At 48.1% G+C, this 17,664-nt stretch overlaps 1 protein-coding gene across 15 annotated transcripts in view; it reads left to right on the top strand.

Annotated features, from left to right (window-relative positions):
- The window catches only part of CEP164 (centrosomal protein 164), a 77,359-nt gene that overhangs the window by 38,092 nt on the left and 21,603 nt on the right, over positions 1–17,664 (top strand). For 10 of the 15 annotated variants that reach the window (XR_005217584.1, XM_037841584.1, XM_037841591.1 and 7 more), the window contains 8 exons: positions 672–827; positions 1,228–1,362; positions 1,725–1,802; positions 8,500–8,886; positions 9,906–9,986; positions 12,482–12,565; positions 16,076–16,161; positions 17,172–17,378. Coding sequence is in view for 14 of the 15 variants with exons in the window: in XM_037841584.1 (XP_037697512.1) it covers positions 672–827; positions 1,228–1,362; positions 1,725–1,802; positions 8,500–8,886; positions 9,906–9,986; positions 12,482–12,565; positions 16,076–16,161; positions 17,172–17,378 (1,214 nt within the window). In the remaining variant the exon portion in view is untranslated. The remainder of the gene's footprint in view (positions 1–671; positions 828–1,227; positions 1,363–1,724; positions 1,803–8,499; positions 8,887–9,905; positions 9,987–12,481; positions 12,566–16,075; positions 16,162–17,171; positions 17,379–17,664) is intronic. The other 5 variants (XM_037841589.1, XM_037841590.1, XM_037841598.1 and 2 more) reach the window with 3 other exon arrangements.

Raw genomic sequence — 17,664 nt, forward strand, 5'->3', positions numbered from 1 at the left:
GGCATGGTCTGTCCTTCTCCTGCCCTTTAGTCGGGCTCCTTTCACCCGCCTCCTTCTTCCTCATCAGTGGAGAGGGGAGAGAGGGCTCTTTTGTTGCTTATGTATATGTATTTTCATAAAAAGTGATTATTTTTATCCAAGTAATGAAAGCCCATGGTTTAAAAAGTACTAAAGGCATGTAACAAAGCACGTCAGTTCTCTGGTTTGCATACCCCTTCCCAGAGGCAGCCACTTTCTTCTGGCATTTACTTCCATATATTTCTGAATAATATGCTCAGAGTGCTTTTTCCTGATTCATCTATTTTAGACCTTGTTTATCATGACTTTTCATTATGGTAGATGCAGATTTTATCTCTGCTTTTCCCTCCCCCATAACTTCCTGTACTTCTGAAAGGAGAACAGGACCCTTTACAGCATCTGCCAGATGTAAAAGCACTGTTTACTGTCAGGCAGCAGCAGAAATATGAGAATCAGGAAACCAGCCTGTGATTTCTCACACAGTTGACACAATGGTAATTTCTGAATGTTTTGTTTCGTTAGCAGCCTCCGAGTGGAGGTGGTTTAAATTTGAGCAGGGAAGGATTTAGATGTTTTATTTTTATATCTGTCCCCAACACTCTTCAAGCCATGTGGTTTCTTGCATGTGTAACAAGGTGTTTTCCATTGCCCAGGCCCTGGGTTCCCCGTTAGCCCCAGTCCACGTTCCTCTTGGGGGTCTGGGCCCACTGCGAGGCCTCGTGGATGCCCCGCCTTCTGCTCTCCGTGGATCGCAAAGCGTGAGCCTGGGCAGCTCAGTGGAGTCCAATCAGCTTGGAGAACTCACGCTGGTAAATACTTTCCTCTTATGGTTGTGTATTTAGTTACTGCGGGGCCTGCTGAGTACTGTGCCAGGAACTGTGGCCCATGGATGAGAAATAGGGAGCACAGGCGGAGTCCTCAACGGTCACAATCTAGTTGGGATGATGAGTCATAGCTGTTTGATGTCGAATGGGAACTCTGGGCAGTTGAGAGTAGACCTGTGCCAGAGAGCTGTCAGTCCTCATTTCCCAGTCCTGGCAGCCAGGCGGTAGATGGGGGAGAGAAGAATCAGTGTGAGCTGGAGTGGCCGGGGACAGCTCCATGGACAACGGGAGATAATTAAATGGAAAGTGCATGGAGAAAGTGTTCTAAAGATCATTCTAAATATCTTCATTGTGGGTCTTTTAACTTTCCCTGTCTATTTTGGAGCCTTCACAGGGTCCCAAGACTTGTGCTTATACAAAGGGTCTCTTGGGCTCCATCCATGAGGACAAGAATGCTTTCAGCCTCTTGGCTTTAGGGGAGGAAACTAACGAGGAAGATGAGGAGGAGAGTGACAACCAGGTACTGATGAAGTCCTCACCCGGGCCTGGAAACCCTCTATGCTATTTTGAAAACAAGTAAAAATGACCTTTCAACCCACAGCTTCATTTCTTGACCAGTCTGTGTGCCTCCCACATGTGACCCAGAAAGCATAACCAGAAAGGAGCTTCTTGGGCACTGGCCTGGCACAAAGCCTTGTTCACGCTGAATGAAGGGCTGCTTCGTGAGGCTGTGTTAATGGGGTCCTGCCCCGGGGTCCTATGAAGACTGATCTGGGTACCACCTGCCAGCTCAACAGCTCCCCACTTCTCCTTCTGCATGACCCTCACCCTGGGATGACCAATTGCCTAGACTTACCACTCGTAACTTTTTTTTGTTTCCAGAGTCTCCGCAGTTCAAGTGAGCTTCTTAAGAACTTGCACCTGGACATTGGGGCACTGGGGGGTGACTTTGAGTATGAGGTAAGAGCCCGAAGCCCCTATAGGCAAATGCCCCAGCTGGTTGTGCCCCTGATTCCTGTCTACTTGGTGGGATCATACCTGGAAGAAGAGTCCTTTTAGCCCATTCCTGTTCGGATGGTGTCACAGGTCATAAAAACATAAATGAGATATGACCACTGCCCTCTTAAGATCTTCCAGTCTCAAAGAAGAGAGACTTAAATGACCAGAGCACAGGGTGGAATGTGTTGAGGCGTGTTGAGGCTCTAAGGAAGGTAAAGAGGGTGCCATGGGACAACCAGGGAAGACTTTATTGAGAAGCTGACATCTAAGATGAGCCAGGAAGGGCTATGGGCAACACTGCAGAAGCAGAGGTATGTGGCAAGGGAGATGTACAAATGCAGGGAACCGCACAGGTGTGGGAAGAAGGGGCAGGGTGAGTTGGGGGGAACTTGAGGGGTACCCCCCTTGACTGGAGTATAGCACTGTGTGGGAGACAAGACCATGGAGGTAGTCAGGTTGAATCACGGAGGTCCTTGGGGGCCAGGCAGACAAGTTTGGACTTGATTACACAGGCACTGGGAGCCACCAAAGGGTTTGGGACATCATTTGGATTTCTTTCATCTGTTGGAGGTTGGCTTTGCACCAGGGCACGGTGCTAGACCTTATGCGATATACAATATCAGTAAAGCATAGGCCTGGACTGTTCTCAAGGAGTTTACAGTTGGGGAGAAAGAAAGGACACTAGTACGTGGCACTTAGGAAGTGTTCTGTAAATGTTGAATCAGTGAATATTCAGGAAACTCGAAACAGAGCAGTATGTATGAAGAGTTAAAGCACAAGTACAATGTATGAGGTAGTCCTGAGGAGGAAGAAATTACTTAACTAGAGATCAGGGGAAACTTGGTGGAAGAGGTGACCTTTGACCTGGGTTTTAGACATGGGGTATGTAGGGGGATATTTCAGGCAAGTAGAGAGCTTGAGCAGCGTCACAGGGGCTGGAAAATGCAGACCGTGGATGGGTATGTATAGCTTCCAGAATACCCTATGGGTGGACCCGTTGCTTCTAATCTCATTCACCCAGTCTGTCCTCCACTGCCACCAGAATGCTCTTTATAAAAAACAAACAGTTCATCATAATACCTAAAAACTCCTAATGTGTTCTGTTCTTGGAAAGGAACATTCCCTACTATATGCACTTTGCCTAGTATCCAATTTATTAATTTTTAAGCAATTAACATTTCTCTAAATTTTTCCAGCCAATAAATCATGAAGTCAACAAGTTAGACTTTCCCAGACATTTAAACATTGATTGCAAGCTCAGTTAAACTTTAATATTTCTTGTCAAATGTGACCCTTGTTTTCTGAGTGGCTCATCTTTATCATCAACTTGGTATATATCTGCTTTGAAACTGTTCTGAGGGGGTCCTGGTCAGGTTGAGTTAAATCCAAAGCCTTCTGTCTATTTGATTTTCTGAAATCACAACTATCTCTTTCTTCTCATCTGCCATGAAGACCTTTCATATCGATGGAATTGAAGAATGTGCTCAGTCTTTGAGCCTAGAACAGTGACCAGGAATAGTCAGCAGTGTTGGGGGAACCTACTTGCTTTTGGAGAAAGAGAACAGTTTCCATGAGACTGAGCAAGTCGAGGGTGGGATTTCTTCTATTTTCATGTCTGCACATCCAGCACAGGGCTCAGGGCCTGGAACATTGGAAGTGTGTTTTGTTGAACAGTTGAGAGAATGAGTACATGCATGAATGATTGGGCAGGTTATGTTGTACTTTTTTCTTCTCTTGGCTTCCCCACGTTCTAGGTGGAGTGGCTAATTGGTCACTGCTATCAGCTGGTAAATTGAAGGTCTCCACGTGAACAGCTCCTGATGCTCCTTGTCTTCTAGCTAGCTTTTAATTCATGAGGGATTTTCTTCTTTGACATGTCCTATATTTCCAAAAGCCTTCATTCTGATGATTCTGTCCTTACGGGGGAGTGGGGGAGCTTTTTAACATATTCTTATAGCCTCTTTAATATAAATAGGAGCCCAGTGTGATGGAGGAAATGTCTGGAGTGGGAGGCGTCAAATACACCTCCCACCCCTGGCTCTAGCGTTCCAGCAGATTTTGTTCTTTTTGCCACATGGACTGTCAGATTCCAGTTCTAACCTCAGGCAGGAACTGGGGCTTTTTCTGTTGGGCCGAGTTAGTGATGGGGGTGAATAGGGGTTTCAGGACTAACAGAGCCACCTCCATGAGGGCCCTGTCCTTTGAAGATGGCTTTTGTCCCAGAGTACAGCCTTTGGATCCTCTGAGCTGACAGCTAACCCACTCTCCCCGCCCCTGAGCAGCCCAGGCAGCCCTAGATGGGGATCTCTTTCCACGATCCATTCTAACAGTCACTTTGCTCATGATTCCATGAGAGGGCAGTAGGGTGGCAAGAATGTCACTCTCCAGTGTGATTGTGAAGACCTTGTGGATCACACCCCCTTTATCTAGTGTATGGATGAGTAGAAAAATGGGGATAAAAACTAAAGGACAAATGGGGTGGGATGGGGGGATGACTTGGGTGTTCTTTTTTCACTTTCATTTTTTATTCTTGTTCTGGTTCTTTCTGATGTAAGGAAGATGTTCAGAGATAGATTGTGGTGATGAACGCATAACTATGTTATCATTCTGTGGACAGTGGATTGTGTACCATGGATGATTGTATGGTGTGTGAATGTATTTCAATAAAACTGAATTTAATAAAAAAAAAAAAAAAAGAATGTCACTCTCTCTGTCTCCTCCCTCCCTGCCCTGCCTTCCAACTTAAACCCGTTTCTAGTGTATTACAGCATCAAAAGGGAATGGTTCACGGGACAGACACTGAGAACGGAATGAGTGAAAGTGGGGAGGCTGAAGTTTAGGCGAGCAGGCATCCTGAGGTGCCGGTGAAAAGTCCATTAGTGGATCAGAGGAGAGGGAGGGAGCCTGGGCTTAGAAATTACAGGCAATGATGTCAGTGTGATTGCAAAGTGCTAATAACACTGAGGAGCAGTGCAAAGAATTGAGCCCAGCTGGGTGGGAATGAATTGTGGAAAAGAAACCGGACAGAGGGTTGACTTAATGGGGTCTCCCCAGAAAAGGATCAATGTAGGGACCCAGTTACTGTGTTGCCCCATCCCTCACTAACCCCCTCCTGTACTATATGGATTCCTGGAGCTCCTGCTTTTGTGCTGTGGGCAGCCGGAGGAGGTAGTAGCCCTGGAGACCTCATGGCTTTTGCGGGGTATGTTAACTATTCATGAAATAGTTCTTACAGGCACGTTCCTGCACATCCCCACCCCCATACAGATGGCAAGGTCTTTTTTGAAAAGGCAGCAGAAGTTTGTCTTGAGATATGCAAGGACCTGGGGTGGTGACAGGAGGAGACAGGAGTCTGAGCATGGATGAGTGAAGAGTAAAGTTGTGCTGAGGGTGCCTAGCACTGCTGAGCCCTGGGGCAGGCACCTGGGGTGCACATCCTGGTCAGGGCTTCAGTCCTGGGGTCCGGTGATGTGATGAGAGGCCGGGGCTGGGGAATGGGCGAACACGGGCATCAGACGGTTTTCAAGACACTCGGCTCTCGTTTTTCCTTTTGTGGATAATCGACAACAAATGCTTGGTCTTTCTCTGCCCTCCAACTCTCAAGATGGGTCCCAGGCTGTCCTTTCTTCGCTTATTGACATAGGCACAGTGAATGCAAGTTCATTTAGTGTTATGTTTTAATATTTGGGTAAGCACAATAGAGTAAGCCCTACTGTGTGAAAATCTTAAGAATTTAAGCTTGTGAATTGGGTAGACTGGGTTTATGATCCCTGTATCTGGCTATGCCAGATGCATAAGAATGGCAATCTGCCTGCATCTGGTCCTCTGTCTAGGGCTGGGTTACTTGTTTTCCATCATCTTGAATATTAATAGTTAACATTTCTTTAGCCATTTACCACTTAATAAGCACCTTCACAAATATCATATAGTCTAATCCCTATACAACCTTCTAAAATAAACACTGCATCTCCGTTTTGCAGAGTAGAAAAGGAAACCTTAACTCCTTCCATTTGCATTACATGTTTACTCATTTTTAAAAAACTCGGTCAACAAGCATTTATTTAATACTGAGTACTGCTAGAAACTAGGCACTGGGGTTAATTAGTACATGCTATTCTGGTGAGGGAAGCAAACAAGGAAGTCGGCAATTATAGTATAAAAGCTGTTATGATAGGGGGGCTCATCTCAGGTCAACTGCCCTAGGAATCAAGGAAGGCTTCCTGGAAGAGGTGGTGCTGTGGGCACCAGTGTGAGCTTGCCAGGGTAGGGAGTGGGATTCTTTTAAGCAAGTGCATGACAAAGTAGCAAAGCAGCATGATGGCTCTTCACAGGGCAGGAACAGAGGATGTATGCCAGGTGTGGCTGGAGATGAACCCTGAGGAGCAGGCAGGGACTGGGTGGAGAAGGGCCATGTAGGCCAGGTGAGGTGGTATGAACTTTATTCTGAAGGCCTGGGGGCACTCTTCATGGTCTGATGCTGCCCCCATCCCTTAATCTAAGGTCTGTGCCAGACAGCCCTCTTGGGGCCTTTATCTGGGGATGATCCTGGCCAGGGTCCCACTTGCCAAATGAGGGGGTATGGCTGACCAGGTACCTCTTATCCACACTAAGAAACTCCCACCTCCTCCTTGGAATCCTTGGAGCCCCACAGACCAATCACTAAACTCTCACTAAGTGTGGTAACTGTTTGGGCTATGGAGATGGGAAGGCAGGCCCTCCCCCTGAAGCTGCTTGTCTTTAAGAGGAGGGGCTCATCTTGTCTCCTCCTCATAGTTCAGTGATCATGGCAGATTTATTCCATGGAGGTTAGGGATGTTGAGAGGACTGGTGGTGTTGGAGGGTATTCTGCTTTGTGCTTCTAAAGTACCATTTATTTCACTTTCTGCTTTTCTCCCTGGGACAGGCTTGGGGCTGATGAGAGCATTGCCACTGTGCCCAGGGCCTCTTGGTTTGGGACAGTAAAAGCTCTGCTGAATTCCTTGAGGGCAGGATCTTATGTCTTGTTTATACGCAAGTCCCCAAGGCAATGCTTGGCACCTAGAATGAGCTCAGTGAGTGAGCTTGTGGGACTCATCATATACTTATAGTTAACTTTATGGAACACTTACAGTGGGGCATGCACAATTATAACTTCTTCACGTCATTTAATGAACGTAAACTCATTTAATCTTCCTACTACCCCTATGAAGTAGGTACTGCTATATCCCCATGTTAGATGGAGAAACTGAGGCACCGGAAGTTAAATAATTTTCCCCAACTGTAAACCTGGAGTTAAGATATGAGCCTATACAGTCTGTCTCTGAAGCCTGAGTCCCAAATTTCTCTGCTTGCTGCCCGTCTTTACCATCCTTGGAAAGCTTGGACTGGCTTGTCAGTAGGCTGTCAGGCCTGCAGAAAAGAAGGCTGTATCTTTGGGTTCAGTAGATACTTAAACAGCAATACTAGGTGCCATGTTTATAGATTCTCCTTGCACCGTTTGCACTCCCTAGTGATCAGACTCCTTGTTTGAGTCTTCAGGGCAGGAAATCAGGAGGGCTTAAGAATCCCAGATCAGAAGTTGTTCAGAGTGGTAGCCAAAGAGTTAGCACGGAGGTTTTTTTAGGAGGAAGGCTTCTCAGCTTGAGCCCAAGAGAAATTGCTGGCCGTATTTCCAAGTGACGATTTTCTTTTCTCTTTTGGCTGACTCTAAATAATTGAAGTGGAACGAGTCTCAGGTTTTCACACGTCTTTAAAGTGAAGTTTGTGTGTGGGAAGCAGGGTGTGGCAATTCTAGAGGTGCGCTGCTCAGTTCTCCCTTCCAGAGACTCTGCTGAGGGGGGCTTAGTAGATTGACAGCTTCCAGCTGCTGCACCTCTGGCTCTGCCTTACTGTGCAAGTCAAGGCCATGCTGCCTCCCAGGGGTGAGCAGGGGTGCCAGAGCAGAGTCAGTCCTGACCCGTGTGTGACTCTTCTAATGGGTAACCTTTGCTTGGGGACTCTGCTGGCCTGGCTGAGACTTTCTCAGAACTGGGCTGTGGCCTGAGGCTCTTCCTTCTCATGTTCTGAATGCTCCCTCTACTTCCTCTGATCCTCATCCTCCTTTATTATTTGTGGCCCATCTTGGCGTCTGCTTCTCAGAGGACCCTTTGCCCAGGGACGCTATAAGAGAGGGCTGCCCTCAGTTGTTGTTGAAGGCCACCCTCCCGCTGTTCTTTCCCCTACTGCCTTTAAAAAACGAATTAGAAATTCTAGACGTTGATACCTTTCTCTGATGTGATCCTCTGTCATCATCTTGAATACATATTGGCTTCTGACTCTACTATTGTGTGATTTGGCTGATGGGGCTGGGATGAAGTTGTACCACTGGAGACAGATATGTCACTCAAGGACATTACGGTGATGAAGGAGTTGCAGAGTCCAACATGGTAGTTCTAAGCCCCGGTGGACTGGGGCCTGGTTGGGTGTATTAGAATCACTGCAGAAATTCTAATTCAGTAGATCTGGGGGTGGGAGCCAGGAATCTGGGTTGTAAAAAACAGTTTGGGTATTTGATGACCATGGGGGTCAGAGCCAGACCTGTGGGAGTCAAGGAATGGCCTTCTCCACCTTGTAGCAAGTCCCTAAACTCCTTTTAGAAATTCCTGATGTCTTTCTTCTGACATGGTGTGCTGCTCCCTAGGAGTCTCCAAGATCAAGCCAGCCGGAGGAGAAGAAGGATGATTCTCTTGCCTCAGATGCTGCTGGCCCCCCCACTCCTGACAAGCTCCTCAGCCAGGGTGCAGACGACACCTTGAGTGGTGCCAATGGCAAAGGGCAGCAGGGAAGAGCAGCGAATTCTCGGCTCCCAGAAACAGAAGAGGCTGAGAAGAGTGATCCCGGGGCCTCCAGGAGTCGGGTGACCCCTGGGGTAGGCCCAGGGGATGATCAGCCTGCCAAAGCCTCTTCAAAGGAGGCTCCAGAAGACCTCATGGATGCAGGAGAGGAGGGCTCCAGGGAGGAAGAGGCAGTGACGGAGCCCAAGAGGCAGGCTTCTGCCCCAAAAGGCAGCGGATCAGACGCCAGTGAAGTAAGTCCTTTTGCCCGTCTGCTTCTCTTAAGCCCTGTGCAGATTGCTAGCCCCATGTCTTTATTCCTGAGTCAGGAGCTTCATTTGCAGACCCCACAATGGGCTGTCAGCATTGACCAGAACCTTTAATTGTGACTGATATTCCCAGACCCAGCAGGGCACTTAACACCGTAAATGAAACTCCACACCTGCTGGCACCAGAAGTTCAGAGCAGAAGTTTGCTTTATCATTGGTACCTTCCTGAGATATTGATGTTCTTTTTTCCTTCATGCTTCATCTTCCCCTTTGCTGCCTCCCCCTTCTGCTTCTTGATATCAGTTTGGGGTCAGTGTTGGTAGCCGCAGTCTGACTGCTGGTAGGGAGAGGAGAACTTGTGAGGAGTGGCAACAATTGGGAGTGTCCGGCCCCAACCTAGGTAGAGTAGGTTGTAAGAAAACTCTCCTCATTGATTTCTGGGCTCCTTTGGAACCATCCTAAGACACTGGAGTAGTTGCTTTGGCAAGGCCAGGTCAGTGACCAAAATGGACAGAAGTATGTCAGAGTCGGGGGCGCATTTGGCCGTTTTAGATATTTTAACCGTTAGTTCCGTTCCTCTTCCAGGTAGGTGGTGAGGTAACTCATTGAAAGAGTATCTCGTTCCTAGAAACACTGCTCCCATTTGATTTTTGAGGACAGCATCAAGCTTCCAAACAGCTTTCTAACCATCTCTTCTATATTTGGCTCTGTTCCCCAGATAAGCCTCATTGATCTGATTCAGAGTGTGCCTCCAGATGTAGCTGGGCTGCCCAGCCCGAGTGGTGCAGTGGCTGGAGCACACGTCCAGTGAGCATGGAAGGGTACCCAGGCCTCCCTCAGGTTTTCAAGAAGAGGTGGATTTCTGTTTGGGCTGAGCCCTGTGTTGGCACCATTGCCAGAATGGAATTCCCGGGACTTTTTTTTCCCTCTTGGCCACAGCGATACTGCCTTCGGGGTTGTGCTCTGTGTAGCTGGGTGATTTCTCTGTGTGTCTGTTTCCTCAGGAGTCCAAGATCAGTGACCATGTGAAGGAACTACAGTTCTCAGACTCTGCTGCTTCTGATCCCAAGTCCTTCCTCGGCCTGGTGAGTGTGGGTTGAGAGGCAGCAGGGTGGTGGTTAGGAGCATGGATTTTGTGTCCCCGCAGTTAAGTAATTTGCCCAGGATCACATAGCTAGTGAGTGGGAGAGTCGGGATTCAAACTTGGGTCTTGTCTAACTCCAGTTTCTCAGCCACTAAAGAAGGATAATACCACCTAACGTAGAGGTTCGTGTTGAGGAGAAAGCGAGGCATATACAGGCATGCCTTGGAGATACTGCATGTTTGTTTCCAGACTACCACAATAGAGTGAATATCACAATAAAGCAAGTCACACGCAAGTTTTGATTTCTCAGTGCATGTAAAAGTTAACGTTTATACTATACTGTAGTCTGTTAAGTGTACAATAGCATATGTCAAAAAAAAATGTATGTATCTTAATTAAAATGTGACACAGAGACAAAGTAAGGATAATCTCTTGGAAAAATAGCACCAGTAGACTTGTTCAGAACAGGGTGACCACAAATGTTCAGTTTGTAAAAAAAAAAAACAGAAACAAAAACAAAAACGCAATATCTACGAAGCACAACAAAACGAGATATGCCTATAAATGTTAGATCAGTGTTAACTATTATTGCTGTGACTGTTGTGTGAATAGCTTGTGAGGTCACGTGGGTGACCTCTGGGTTCTAGCAGGAGCATCACATGGATTTAGGAGGTTAAAGGCCAGTGTGTGTATGTGTGTGTGTGTGGGTGTGTGTGCACGCTCACTGAGCCATGGTGAGGACCAGTCCAGGCTCTGGCCAGGAGGGAGGCTGTGGTTTCATTTAACAAGTTAAGACTTTATCCTGGAATGCCAACATGCATGGTTGCTTTGTCCCAGACCTTCCATCCAGCCTGCTGTATTCTGGTTCCATTTGGCATTCTGTGTCTAACAGGAGTAGTTAGGGCTGTTTTTTGGCAGAGCATTATCTCTAGAAAGCATCCTCCATCTGTTTGGAGGAGGCAGATCAAAGGGAAGGGATTAGTGGGAGAGGGTCAGGGATGAAGAGTGATGATACGGGGGGTGTGGAGGAATTCGGAGGCTGTCTGCTGGGCTGCAGCCCCTCGTGAGCCATGGGCTTAGGAAGCAGATGGCAGCTGCAATAAGTGTAGTAGAACTCAAACTGAAAGGAAAATGTCATCAAAAAAGAGGAGAAAAGCCCACCAACTAGGAAGGGAAGGCAAAAAGTCATTGTTGTTGGCAGAAACTGCCCGTGACGAATAGCCATGTCAGAGCACTCTTGGAATCAGAGGGTCTGGCCCTTCTGAAGGAGTCACCTGCGTGGAGAAACGTTCCCAGCAGCATTTTTCTTCTTAATGGGAGTGGATGGAGGAAGCCATGGGTGGCGGGACCAGACCTTGGCTAGGCATCCCACCATTTATTAGGAGGGATGACAGAACTGCCCCCGTTAGCATGCTGTCAGTAGCAATCCTTCACTGAGCCCAGCAGGGATCTTAGACTTGGGGGGTGGGGGATGAGATCATGGTCCTGGAGCAGCCAAAAAAACAGTGAGGACTTGCTGCCTGTCCCAAAGAGAAGCCTGTGGAGGAAAAGCCACTAATTAATCCCCATTGTCCAGAGGGGCACACATGGGAAAGGAGAAGGAATGTGCTGGGAAGAGCCCACTAATCCTGGTTTCTAGGCTGCCTACTGATTTTGGTCTCTTTGGCCTCCTTCCTCCTGTCTTGATTGGGCATTCATGGGGAGAGTCAGCTGGAAGGTGACGTGTTTTACAGCACATGTCACTGAAGGAGCTTGGGCTTTGGGGTCAGCCCAGGGGCATATCTGACCTCCAGCCTCTCTGCTTATCAGCTATGTGACCTTGGGCAAATTACCCTTGCTCTCAAATCTGTTTCCCCATCTGTAAAAGTATCAGTCTCACAGGGTTATTTTCCCTCCTGATTTTGTTATAAAAAATTTCAAGCATGCAGAAAACTTAAAAGAATTTTACAGTAAATACTCGTATACTTTACCGTATAGAGTCTGTAATTAATATTTTACCAAGCTTATGTTATCACATATCCATCCATCTATTTAAAGGTTTTTTTTAAGCTATAAATTATACTTTTATTTGATCACATGCTAGATCAGGTGTTCAAAAGTAGTGACACAATCCTTGCATGAGGTAGGGTTAGTAGTAGTTCCTGCATTTAATATTCAAACCTAGAATATTCTAAAGCAAGCCCTGTTTCTGGCAGTTTTTTAAAAAAATACAGTTTTATTGAGATATAGTCACATATCCTATAATCATCCACAGTGTGCAGTCATTCACAGTACCATCATATCGTTGTGCATTCATCACCAGAATAATTTTTTGAACATTTTTTCAAAGGGTTATTTTGAAGATTAAATTAATTAGTAAATGTCAAAATACCTAGCACAGGGCCTGGCACATAGTAGACACCTTTCTGGAAGGTTGGAGTTGGGTGGACAAGGAGGTCTGGTGGGCACTGACTGTGATAGAGGCTGAGTTGACCCTTCCCTCTCCACTGTCTCCAGGACTTTGGTTTTCACAGTCGAATCTCAGAGCACCTGCTAGATACTGATGTGCTTTCTCCGGTCCTGGATAGAGCCTGCAAGGGGGTAAGTCTCTCTTGGTGGTGGGCTGGGATCTCACTTTCCCTGGCAGCCACCTTTTGGGGTAACCCAGAGCTGAGCCCTGCCTGACTCAGGCTCTATTTCTGGAAGTTCTCTCCCTTATTTATTAGGCCTGGCTCCAACTCTGCATTGTTGATGCTGCTCTGTTGCTGCTACGAATTGAAGCATTCTTTCCATTTATTTATCATTTCTTCATTCTTTAATTCAGCAACTGAGGATTGACTGCCTGCTCCTGAGCAGAGCACTGTGTAGATTGTGGGGCTGGAATTACAAGGCACTTCACAGCCTGGCCCATCCGATCTTTCCAGCCTTATCCTCAGCCCACCTGCTACTCACCAGCCATGTGTGACCACACCCCATTCCAGAGCATACCACCCGCATGCTATTAGCTGACCAAATGGAGCCCCCTGTGGGCCTTGACCTCTGGCTCTCTCCCACCTTCCGGGCATGGAGGATTTGAGCAGGGAGTTGGAGCTGGCGGTATGAGTAGCTGTCCCTTTGTGGGACAGACAGAATAGCAGTCCCCTTTGTCTTTATGGGCTCTTGCCCATTTTGCGCTATTCTCTAGATCCCTTCTAAGGCCAAGGCCAGTGTAGAGGCTTAGAACTGAGAAAAACTAGTTTTTGGTCATTAAAGAATTTTTTTACAGCTTTAGTGAGGTATAACTGAAATACAGCAAACTGCACATATTTAAAGTATACTGTTTAGTAAGTTTTGATATGTACACACCTTTGAAACCATCGCCACAGTCAAGATCATGATCACAATGGATTATAAACATAAGCAATTTTATAATAAATTAGGAAAGTGATGATGCCTTTATTTAAAATAATACAGAAGGTCAAAGTGCTCCACTTCCTGCAGCCTCACTCCCAAAGGTAATAACTATAAACAGTTTCCACTAACATTTCTTTCCAGAAATTTTTCTGTGTACTTATAAGCATATATCCATTTTCTGTTAGTTTGTCTTGGGATTGTATTACAAAACTGCTTGGCAATATGCTTTTTAAATTTGAGACAAGACCCTTGACTTATTTCTAGGTTATTTTATATAGATCTACCTTCTTCTGTTTAGCAGCTGCATACCATTCTGCTTTATGAACTTACCATGATTTAGTTAACTGGGGACTGGATGTTAAACAAAAACATCCTGGTGCTGAGTTAAGTAAGGATGGGGAAGTGGTGTCGCCAGCAGTCTTAGGCCTGTGGCTGAGACTGTGCTTACCTTTTTGTCCCTTTTCGAAGAATCTAACACAGCCTCTTTCCTCATTGGCTCTTTTGGTTCCTTTTCTGGGATAAAAAGGTCTGGGGACCATGTACTCTCTACCTAAAGGCCCTTCTGTTTCTGTCAGGGACAGGGGACTAGTAAGTCCTAGCAGAAATGAGAAGATGAAACAAGAAGGGACTGGACAGAATTTGTCTGCAGCTAGGTCTCCTGTCTGCCTGCCTTTCTCCTCATGATACTTGGTGGAGAGCCCTTTTCTGACTCAGGGCTCAATTCCAAGGTTTTTATTCCCATTACCCCACTTTACTGTTGGTCCCTGTATTTTAATTGGTTAAAAGCGCCGGCCTGTGTAATTTTTTTTCCTTGAAATGTGAGAGAGGGAGCTATGTGCCGAGCCTGGTGTGATTTGGACGGGGAAGGGAGCTGTGAGGTGGACACTGGAGGGGAAGGAGGTGGGCTGGGAGAGGGATCTTCATGCCCTGCCATTGTCTGCAGGTTCCACTGGGCTGATGTGATGAAGAGTTGCAGCCTGGCGGGGAGCCCTTCTGCCACGGCACTGGGAGGTGCTCACAGGCAGTGTGTCTATTTTTAATGTAATTTGGGGAGCTGGGTTTTAGTTCCGGTGTTGCCCTTCATCGCCCATCCAGATGGCAGAGTTGGCCCCAGCTGCTGCGGCTCAGGCTGCCAGTGGTGAGGGGGGTGGTGGTGGTTGTGGGCACAGGGCTGGGGACACAGCGGTGTGCCAGCCCAGCTGGGAACCCCACGGGGGAAGATGGAGTGGGCTGTCTCCTGCCTGACTCCTCCTGTTAGCCCTTGTGTCCCAGAACAGACGGAGCTCCCGACAGAGTGACAGAGGAGGGCAGGCCCTTGAATGAGGGGTGGTGGTGGCTTTTCCTTTCCTTAGGCTGGAGGAGAGGGAGAGGGCTGTGGGAAGAGGCGCTAACACTGTGGTGTGCCTTCTTTGGGCCAGGAGTTGGGCTTTCTGTACATGAGCTAATTTAATCCTCTCAAGAAGCTCTGTGAGCTATGGGTTTTGATCCCAATGTACAGTATAGAAGACAGACTTCCCAGGTAGGAAGTGTCAGGACAAAGGGCTGAGTTCAGGCTAACTACACTCCTGTCCCACTGTGACCGACCCCATACAGAACATTTTTGAAATGCTCAGGGATAGTCTTTTTTTCCCCACCAAATGCTAAGTTTGCCTTGTCTCTTAAGCTTCAAAATCACATTTCTCTTTTGGGTGGATAGTGTGATCTCTGACTGCAAAGCATGCACCATTGTCTGTGGGTGGGACCACGCTCAAGGGAGTTTGGAATGGAGCAGAGGAGCAATTTGTCTTCCTCTCCAGGTGCCTGAACGGTGTCCTTCTTAGTCTGGAGTATTGCTCTCTCTTGTTCCACCAAGACTCTGTCTCTCCAGGCTTCCTCCTCTTTAATGCACTTGCCTTCTGCCCCCATTCTTCCTACTGATTCAGCACACGCATATATCATTGGCACTGGCAATGTGGGACGTCTATGGATTTCGGGTGTTCATGGATGTCTCTGCTTGCTTTGTGCAGCTGACGGTGAAGACTTCCAGCAGCAGGAGGCAGGGTGTTCTTTCTCTTTTGTTCTCTTCTTTTGTTCTAGCTTCTAGCTTTGCAGGCAATGGCTCTGGTTGACTGACACCCTGTTGACTGACTCACCCTCCTTGGGCCTCCTTCCCCTCTAGTGTCCACCTCATAGCTCCCTTCCCCGTCCAAATCACACCAGGCTTGGCACATAGCTCCCTCTCTCACATTTCAAGGAAAAAAAATTACACAGGCCGGCACTTTTAACCAATTAAAATACAGGGACCAATAGTAAAGTGGGGTGATAGAAATAAAAACCTTGGGATTGAGCCCTGAGTCAGAAAAGGGCTCTCCACCAAGTATCGTGAGGAGAAAGGCAGGCAGACAGGAGACCTAGCTGTAGACAAATTCTGTCCAGTCCCTTCTTGTTTCATCTTCTCATTTCTGCTAGGACTTACTAGTCCCCTGTCCCTGACAGAGACAGAAGGTCCTTTAGGTAGAGTGTACGTGGTCCCCAGACCAGGAGGCTGGGGGCTTGCCCAAAGCCCGTGAAGCTTCATTGTACAGTAGACAGGGTTTTTCTGTCCTGTATCCTATAGGAACCCCTCTACTGGATAGCCACATCTCCGTGCTTTCTACCAAGCATGTCAGTCAGTAGGGGGTTGAGAGGCCCAAATGCAGACCCCTCCAGTATACACTTTCCACTGCTTCTTGCCTACAGGTCCAGAGGTGGGGAAGAGAGGACAAGGAGGACAGCGAGTCCAGCCAAGATGAGCTGCAGAGCAAGCAGTCCAAGGGCTCAGAGAGGTACAGACCGTGGAGGGCCTGAGACGGAGGCTGCCTTTGGGATAGCATGTGCCTCGGCAGAATTTCTGGCTTTGGTCGGCCTGGCTTCAGTGTGCTCCTGTCTGAAGGCAGATGATGAATGGCTGACAGGCCTTGTGAGGTTTGTGTGTGTCTGTGCACAACTGTGTGTGTGTGTGTGTGTGCTCACGCACATGCGTGAGAATCTCCCCGTACTCTTCACCAGGATAGGACTGTGAGGTGCTGCTGTGTACCTTTGGTGGGGACTTGGTGCATTTGGTCAGGTTGTGGTCTGTCCTCATCACTGCAGTGGAGTTGATTAAGCCGTGCGTGTGTTTGTGTGTGTGTGTGTGCACGCGTGTGTGTGTGTATGCATGCACATGCCCAGCCATGGACCAGGGCTGCCGTACCTGCTGGAGATCTGGGGGAGCCGAGCCAGAGGGTCAGTGCTGCAGCTCAGAGCTCTGATCCAGGGCCCTGCCACATCCAAAATGGCTGCAGTTAACACTGGCTGTGTCTGTGTGTCTGTGTGTGCGTATGTATGTATGTGCTTTGCCACAGAGCAGCCTGAGTCCATGATAAGAGAAAAGTCACAACCATGGAAGAAGGAGAGGGGTAACAATTCTACTTTTTGGACCTTGAAAAGTTACCAGCATTCTTACTTCCGTAAAGCTGTAGCTTCCTGCATTTTCTATAGTCTGACCCCTTGGGTCTGGCTTCTCTTTTTCTCCCCATTCTCCTCTCCATTCTTCCATCCTTCCCCTGACCCCTGTGGTGGTACAGTTCTGGGAATGGATACACCTGCAGGCATGTCCACCTGTCACTCCTGGGCCAAGCAAGGCAGTACAGGGACTTGGGAGGCCTGACTAGTCCAGGTGCAAGGAGCGCGCAGTAGGGTCTCCCCCTCCTGCCCATCTGGCCCTATGGCCTCTCTGGCTACCCCTGAGTGTGGGAATGTGGATGGACTGAGGTGCGTGTACCACCCTCCCAGTTTCTCTTCCTGCTCTCCAAAGGGAGAGACGTGACTCTGCTGCTCTGGCTGGTCTGACCAGGTTATCTCCTTCACTTCTGCACGGGCGGCAGCTCCAGAGTCCCCTTCCCAGCCAGGCCACTGAGAACAGGCCTGCACAGGCCCCTGCTGGGCAGCCTGCGTGGAAGGAGGCTGAAGAGCCTGGGGAGGACTCTGTAGCCAGGCCCACCCCGCCAGCTTCCCTCCAGAGGTAAGGAGGAGCCAGAAGCCTCCCGGGCAGTGGTGGCCTCCCCTTTGTGTAGTTGGTGTGGGTGCTGGTGCTGAGAGAGACTGGGGAGCAGTGGGGGAGAGAGATAGGGTGAGCTTGGAGAGGGAGGGGAGGGAGTTGGGGTGGGTTTGCAGGTTATTGTCCCCCAGGAGCTGGAGAAAGAGGAAATCTACTTCTTCCTAGTTCTCAGTCTGGAGCTAAAATTGGGGTGCACGGTCTGATTAGGGGAGCTTAGAAACTGTGGCATGGGGAAGTGTTTCTTTTGTCC

Source organism: Choloepus didactylus, chromosome 6 (genome assembly GCF_015220235.1).
Source record: "Choloepus didactylus isolate mChoDid1 chromosome 6, mChoDid1.pri, whole genome shotgun sequence".
NCBI lineage: Eukaryota > Metazoa > Chordata > Mammalia > Pilosa > Megalonychidae > Choloepus > Choloepus didactylus.